General features: G+C 34.4%; 1 protein-coding gene across 1 annotated transcript; it reads right to left on the bottom strand.

Annotated features, from left to right (window-relative positions):
• Positions 1 to 3,771: 3,771 nt before the first annotated feature.
• Positions 3,772 to 4,975, bottom strand: LOC100031722 (centrosomal protein 43-like). Its single transcript, XM_016424771.2, is given in 2 exon segments — positions 3,772 to 4,921; positions 4,924 to 4,975. Coding segments are annotated over 2 exon segments (1,149 nt in total). The 3' UTR covers positions 3,772 to 3,824.
• Positions 4,976 to 8,648: the final 3,673 nt, after the last annotated feature.

The following is an 8,648-nucleotide window of genomic DNA, read 5'->3' as shown; positions in this document are numbered from 1 at the left end:
TTCCATTGTCTAAATTTAAGAGAGTGATGGATAAAATGTTAATATTACATATTATATTGTGAATTTTGGGAGCTCTGATTGTTAAACACTTGCCAGACTCTTCCTGCTTCCATTTTAAATCTATGATCTCATGAATTGTTCTGGAAAGTAATTTAGAATTACACAAGGAAAGTCCTATGTGCTCTAAGGTGATGTTAAGACCTCAGCAGTCTCAGCATCTTCCCACAGGAACAATTGAAGTCCCCACAACCTCTCCCTTGGTTTTCAGAGGGAGGTCAAGGTAGAGAGGTTTATAGCAGGATAATTTACATTACTATGGCCTCATAGCACCATCTGACACAGTGAAGGCTAAGATTCAAGTTTTAAAAGTTTTAGTTTTAAGAATTTATTTGCTGTACAATATTTATGGTAGTATAGATTTCATGTATTATGAAAAGAGAATATTGTCTCAAATCAATGTTTTGTTTTTTCAAATTGAAATGTTAGTACAAAGGGTCACAGAATTCTAGGAAACTACTGATGATGAAAATGTTTTGCATGTTACTAATTTTATTTTGCATACTACATTACATAAGATATTTCAAGGTTGTTGTGTTAGGAAAGTAAATGTCAAAATGAATGTTTTGCTATAAATTATATGCCAAAAAGTATATTTTTAGCAATTTCAGCAAAGATTACAATTATTTCCAATGGGTTTAGTGTATCTGTGTTTTTTAAATTTTCTCTCCATTCCCCCCAAGAAAATTGAGGATTGACTGTATAAGGTCTTGACATCATCTTAGAGTTCAAAGGAGTGGCACTCTGTTTTGGGGGCTTAATTGCAATGCAAAACGAGTATTAATTGCATGAAAATATGCAACAAATGCCTGAGGAGCTCTTCACTCTACAATGGTAGACTAGACCAATGAAGCATCATGTAGGATACCAGGCACTCCTCAAACTTGTATTCGTTTTGCCTCTCATTTTTTCTCTACTGTGCGTAGCCTCAAATGTGTAAAGTTGCCATCATGAAAGTGAAAAATGAGATTACTAACAAAGTCATATAAATGCTACAAGTCAAGAAAATCAAACCTGCAAATGTTGAGGAATGATTATTTATATGTATATAGACTGTATGACAATGTTTATAAAAGTATATATCTTGCTACATATGTATAATATGTATATTTATATAGAAATTTTTAATTTTTTTTACTAATTTTTACTATTTGGGTCTCAGGATGATTTCTTTTGCAACTTTTGGTTAACTGAAAATCTGTCTTCTTTTAATATTAACCTCACCTCTCAATAACCTATCCATGTGATATAAAAAAAATTACATTATATCTTTAAAATTTCTTAGATATGAAACTAGAGGAAGAACCTCAACTATTTCTGACTCTTTAATGACATGTAATTTCTCTTCCCTTAATCAACCTATTTGTGAACCCAATAAATGTAGTTTAATCTGTAACCTGACTTGTTTACTTTTTGAGATTACTTACCTATATTTGTAAGTTATGAGATTGACTAAGCTTGTTTAATTTTTTATAACATTAATGAAAGTATGGGATTTTAAATCTGTTTTTTCTTTAGTTTTTTTAAAGGAAAAAGCACTTTTATTTTTTTGTCAATTAATGAAGGACCTGAAATAAGAAAACTTCCACTGCAGAATACTGTTTCACTGCATAAAAATATATTCCAAAAAGTATGTTACCTGGGATATTTTCATATACATGTGTCTAAAAAACCCCTTCACACTCAAAATCTTCTGGCCTTCTACCATTCTAAACCTTAAAGCTTAATCATTATTCAGATAGGTAAATCTATTTCAAACAAGGTAGAGGAATCCATCTAGCACCATAACCTTTATTTTATAGCTGAATTTTAAGTTACTAAAAGTTACTCAAAATGCATACAGTACTAGCATCATAGAATGATCTCATATTTGGTATTTTTTCTCCCACATTTTCCCAAATTCTATCTGAAATTCAGATTCTCTAATGAGTAGGAAAATGCCACATGTCAGATGCTACTATTCAACAATTTATATCTGGTTATGTAAAGGTCACATCTTTCAACAAAGTTTCAGAACATTTCATTGAAATCTCAATATCTTCAATAAAGATTTTTTAAAAATACATTTGTTACAATTCACAGGTGAGTAGAACAAAAATATTTTAATTTACAATAGCCATTTAAATTTCACATTATTTCATGGATATTACAGGAAGCATGAAAGGTTTTTTTTTTAAATAATTTGGACAGTTTTTTTGCAGTGGATACTTCCTCATATAAGATGATGGTTACCATTTAAAGGTCCTCTTGAAAGAATTTAAATACACAAAAATATAAAAGGCCTTAACTACTTTGACATAATGCTTTGTAAATGTTTTTTTTTTCCTTTTTAATTTCTTCTTGATATCCTTGGATTTATTGTCAGTAAACAAAAAGTTAATTCCAGATTTTAATATTGTAATTACCATGAAATGAAAAGTCCTTAAGTAGCTATCACCTTTTATACTAAAAACCCAACAATTATTACTTTAAAATATTTGGGCAAATGTGAGAGTACCAGTTGGCTTTATGTAAACTATGTATAATCTCGTATTTGGTTTAGCATGCTGCTTCTATTAAGGTGACAAAAAAATAACCATAATTTAATTGAAATAAAAAAGTATAAAAATTTAACACAAATGTAGCTGCTTATATGCACCTGCATTTATCATTTCCAATTATTAACAATGCTCAAGTGCAATTTAAAAGATTTTAGTATTACAAATGTCAATGACCTATAAATAGCAGCATTATGCATGACAGCATAAATGAAGCTGTCAGCATTTCCATTATTGACCCTGTTCTTATAGAGTTATAATGAAAACATGCACAGTATATAAGCTTCTGTCTGAAACTGAGTATTCATGTGGTCTTAGGCCATCACTAATTTTGTTTTCCAATTTGGATTTAAACTTGGATGTCAACTTATAGGTCTGAAGCAAAAAAAGAGTTGTTTAGTGGTTTCAGACTTGTCTGGGTATCTGAGAAGGCAAATTTTTAAAAAATGTAATTGTAATGAGTTTTTCTGTTTGTAAATTAAAGATTCTCTCACTGACACGGACTCATCAACAGTAATTTGACTGTGATACTGTCCATCTCTAGAAACTCAAAAGCCTCAACCACTATTAGATGTCCATGAAATAAAAATTATTAGCAGACAGAAGAGTAATTTAAGATAACCTTAATGGTCTAACAAACCTTCCAAAAGGAAGGAAATACAAAGTTAAAGCTGATATACCAAACTTAAATTATACTGATATTTCTCAGTACTAAAGATTTACCATATAACTCTTAACTAATCCAGAATGACTTCACCTATAACAAAGTATAATTGAGTGGATAAGCCTTAACTCCAGATGTCCTTACTTTTGAGGCCTAAAACCATTATTTGAAAAGTATCATAATGCCACACACACTCACTCATACACAATTTTGTGTAAAGGTATAGTTTTGTTGACTTCTACTATCCTTGCCATAATACTGGTAATTCCATGTGTCCATTGCCTGCAATGGACAAATGCTGAGAAAATCCAACTTCCAGAGTGAAAGGCATATTTTAACCAAATGAAGAATAGTAAATCCTCCACACAGGCTCTAATTGGAACTATTTCATTTAGTATATGCTGTGAAATGATCAGTTTTTTGTTTTGTTTTGGTTTTTATCTGCAGTCTTTTTGAAACACAAGGCACAAACAGGAAGCAGACATTCCAAAGAGTGATTGTCTGAAAGAAATGTAACTGTTCAGAGTCCTTAGTCCATTTTATTAGAATACCCCCTTCTTTCATATCTATGCAACATCTTCTAGATAATCTGCAACATCACTAAGTTGAGAAACAGTAAGGTCCTGTGTGAGGTCTTCAAGTTTATCATTGATATTGATGTCATCTAGTTCCACAGAAATGTCTTCTTCTATTTCTTCACCAATACTTATTTCACTTTTCTCTGAGCGATGACTTATGGTACTATTAAAATCATCCATGTACTCCTCTTCATCTCCAGCTCCTAATCCAAGAGATCCAATTTTATCACTGACCATCTTCAGATCTCTCAATACCGAGCTTCCCCTTGAATTTTCAGATTCTTTTAATAAACGTGTTCCAGTAAGGGAGCTAAGTCCACTTTTTAAGGGAGGTGCATCAGAAAGTGATGCAAGGCTTCCTACTTGTTTGCTTGAAGCACTTTTCCAACCAAAACTTTTTTCTGGCTTAGGAATAGGATCATCAAAGAAGGAATCTCCATCCATGTCATTTTCAGTTGGACATCTACCAACTTTGTCTCTGCCATCCAGACCTCTATTGTTTAAGGAAGAACCAAGTTTTGTTTCACTCGCTAAGATATGATGGCTTCTGGTCTTTATTTCTGACGATGAGGAGATGCTTGTATCAGTCTGATTTGTTTCAGGGGCCTTCTTACTTGGTACTGTATGAGAGCTTGAGATCCTTCCATCTGGAGATTTTGGTGGAGAATGCAAATCAGATAGATCTAGTTCTCCCTCCCCACTAATTGAACCTCTTTCTTTATGCTGACATCGTCTGATTACCTCTAATAGTAAATTAGGTCCACCTACAGTGCCTTCTGCTTCAATAATTCCTAAATCTCGGGCTAAATTCTCTCGAGCTTCAAGCCCATGAACGGTACTAGTTTCAGGCTGAAAGATGGCCAAGGTAAAGTCAAGATTGAAAAACTGAAGGAATTCTGCAACAAGACTTGCCACTAAACGACCATCTTTAGCATTTAAAACCTTTTTCAGGCTTTCATTCACTAAAGGTGTTTTGTTCTCTACTTTTTCTTGCTCTTCAAGTGCTAAAAATACAGCTGCGCGTAGTTCAGCCTTGATCCTATTGAGGACTCCGCTGTTCTCCAGCGTCTGAACCAGCAGGTCCGCAGCTCCGTGTCCTCCTCCATCGTCGCCGTCGCTACCGCCGTCGTCGCAGCCATTTTGCTTCTCCTTTTCTTTAGTTTTTTACAGCCTAAGAAAAAAAAATATATGATTGCATTAAGTAAAAGAATTATTTTTTGTCACTCTGACACAATTTTGCTTATAAAAGACCTTGTTAGAATCTTAATAATTATTCAGATTCCTCTTTTAGTCTGAGGTCTGAACCTATGCTTAAGCATAATAATAAATCCTAGACTTTTCTTACCTCTATAATTTCTACATTGTTGTAGATCAATTTCAGCTTCAGTTATATACCACATGAACTCAGAAAGGAGATATTTCTCATAAAAATTATATACATATATATGTATATACACACACACACAAACAAACATATGTTTGTCTTATTTGTGTTAATATTTGTGTTAATTTGTGTTAATTGTGTTAATATTTGTCATTCAGTAGTTTCAGCTATGTTTGATTCTTTGTGACCTCATTTGGGGTTTCCTTGGCAAAGATCAAGGAGTGGTCTGTCTTTTTCTCTTTTATCTCATTTTATAGATGAGGAAATGGAAGCAAATAGGGTTAAGTGATTTGTTCAGGGTCACACAACTACTAAGTGTCTGAGGCCCAGATTTGAACTCAAGAAGATGAATCTTCCTGACATTTATATTTCTACACAGGCTACCACCTCCTTCAGACCTTTGGATTTTTGTAAGAGCTTTGTTCTTCCTGTTTCAAGTCTCTCCTCACCCTAAACCATCTCTCACTCAGCTACCAAAGACTGTTTACCACCTCAACATATCAATAAAGTCTAATGGCTTGTTATTCCTTCAAGGTCAAAGATATTATTTGGCATTCAAAACTCTTCAGTACTTGACCCCTTTCCCACCTTCCAGTCTTCTCATACTTGATAGCTCTTCACGTACCACACCATCAAACCAGAGTGGATGAATTGTACACATTCCATCTCTCACCTTGATGCCTTGGTGGCAGCTGTTCAACATGTCCTCCTTCCTTCTACCTCTTAGAATTCCCAGCTTCCTTCAAGATTTAGCTCCAAAGCTACCTTGTGCAAGAACTGTCTCCCAGTTCCCCCAATGATGATCACTTTTCCCTTTTATGTTCCATTTTGTCTTTTCTTTTGTTGTAACTGTTTGCTTATTTTTTTAAGGCAGGTCTGACTCTTCTTGACTCCTTTTGATGTATTCTTGGCAAAGATCCTCTTCCAGTTTACTTTATAGATGAGGAAACTGAGGCAAACAGGATTAAATGACTTGCCCAGGGTCACGTAGCTAGTATCTGAGACCAGATTTGAACTTGAAAGAGGAGTCTTCCTCACTCCAAGCCCAGCATTCTATCCACTGCACCACTTAGTTGCCATTTATCTGCTCAGGATGTCCCTAAGTATAGACATGTTGTCTCTCTCCCTTAGAATATAATCTTCTGGAAAGCAGGATTGTTTTTTTCCCTTTATTCATATTTCTAGTGCTTCAGGAAGTACCAGGCACATAATTAACTAAGCTCAATAGTGTTCATTGATACCCCAGGTAGCATTCAAACACAGACTCTTCATAGTGTAACATCCTTGTAAATTTCTGTGCAAACTCATGCAGAAAAGAAAATCTTGTCTGTTTGAATTTTCCACAGACTTTCTCATCAGTGTGTCTTTGTTGTCATGCATGTTGTATACTTACCCATTCCATGAAATATGTGCATGCATAAATATATGATATTCACATGTATGATGCTTCCTTATATAACCTCATGGTCAAAAGTTCCAAATTTCAAAGTTCCAAAGTCCTTCCATGTCCATTCATGTTGCTTGTAGAAAATCTCTTCCATCCTTTCTGGTCTGAACACTTCACTCTTCTGTCTTCTGTTACTTGAGTGAAGACTTGTGTTCCTTAAATCAGGATCCACGGCAACAATCAGGAACCCGGGAACACATGAACAATGCATGTGGGACACGGGTGTGTGCAAGAAAGAGTGAAAAGTTACTTTTGCATGGAAGTGAGTTGAAATCTTCGTGCATGCAGAATTTATCAATCTTTCTTGATGCATGGGGGTAGGCTTTGCCTTTGTTTCTCTTAGTGCTTTCAGGTAAGCTTAACTTGTGTTTTTTCTTCATGCATGGGGGTAAGCATTATGCCTAAGAGTATAGTTTTCAAGACTTTGGTAAGAATAATTATTTTATTTTTTTTTCAAGGAGGTTTATCATATGGTTACTGTATGAAGCTTTTGCATGGTTACTGTATGTATTTCTTGGAGATAGTTCTTTTTGTTTTGTTACTATGTCAGGCAGAAACTATTTTATATTTTACATTGATTGTTTATGGCTGTTACTCTTTCAAATGCAAGTTTCCCTTTGTTTCACTGTGTTAACGGTTGTATATCTTCATGGGTGCTATCCTTTCATTATTATTTTAACTTGTGCAGGCTCTCTCTACTGTATTCTGGTGGCAAGATTTTTCTTTGTTCTCAGTAGGCTTACATTCACCAGGCTTCTTACTGCTTTGTTCTTGGGTTATTTGTTGCTCTTTGTGATTAGGATTGTTTTCTCAGATGTCATCTGATTACTGATGACATGATCACATTGTTATGTCTAGTGAGATATCTGAAACTATTAGATACTATCTTCATGGCATACTCTTTGTCCCTTCCTTCCCCTGGTATAGACTGTTTTAGGATGAAGGTTGAGAGATATGGAGAACCTTTTTTTTTTTCAGTTCTCAACTATATCTTGCTATTAAAGTCATGTTACACAGATTCAACCAATGTGAATCCATGTTTCTCCAGCACTCTAGATGTTTGTGCCTGTTCTATTAATGAAGTTGGGATATTGCTACAAGTTTAGGAGTGTTCTTGTTGAATTACTTGTTCTTCTTTTGCTGAACTAACTTATTCACTGTGCTACCCCAAGACCGGTCTTTATTCACATAGGGTTTTGTGTAGTATGTTACCCTCTGGAACTACAACTAATCATGGTTTCACTATTACAGCTTGAATGGTACTTGTCCTATGTTTGAATTTAGAGAATAGAAATGTAATTGTGTATTTATATCTCCTTCTCCGGTTCTCAACATGTTTCTTGATATTATCCTTCCCATTCAGAATCTGTATCTGCATAAGCCATGGAATTCAACTTATCTATAAAGTCATCTTCATTATCAACCCCTAAGCTTGCATAAAGTTTTTCCAATGGTATACAGCTTGTTCTGTGCCCAAAGAATAACTCCTCATCATTGTATTGGTATGAGTTTGTTTGCACTGGTTCTAGGTACTCTATCTTTTCACTTATATCCCACATATCCCCTTCTTCATCTACCTCTTCATAAAGCTCAAAAAACTGATAAGGCATTTGTGCTAAATCATCTTCATCCATTATAATTACACCTTCTGGTATTCCTTCAGATTCTGTGTCTGAATCAGAATCACTAAATGCAATCACTATGCTTTTAGGATTTTGCTCAATGTCTTGTAAACTCTTGTCAGATGTTGGTAACTTGGCTTTGTGTTTTGCTCTAAGCCTTTGTCACCAGCTTCTGTGTTTCTCGAATCAGTTTCTGTTTTTTCTCACTATTAAGCTTTAGATTTACATTTTGAATTGGTAAACTAGATGGTATGGGGTTAGCTACTTCTTGTAGATCTTCTACACTGTTAATAATCACAGATCCTACTCTACCACTAGTCTGAGATTTATGTTTATCTTCACTCTCATTTGACTGTGTA

Source organism: Monodelphis domestica, chromosome 8, assembly GCF_027887165.1.
Source record: "Monodelphis domestica isolate mMonDom1 chromosome 8, mMonDom1.pri, whole genome shotgun sequence".
NCBI classification, from domain to species: Eukaryota; Metazoa; Chordata; class Mammalia; order Didelphimorphia; family Didelphidae; genus Monodelphis; species Monodelphis domestica.
The sequence above is the reverse complement of the archived record's forward strand: the minus strand, read 5'-3'. Positions and strand labels throughout refer to the sequence as shown.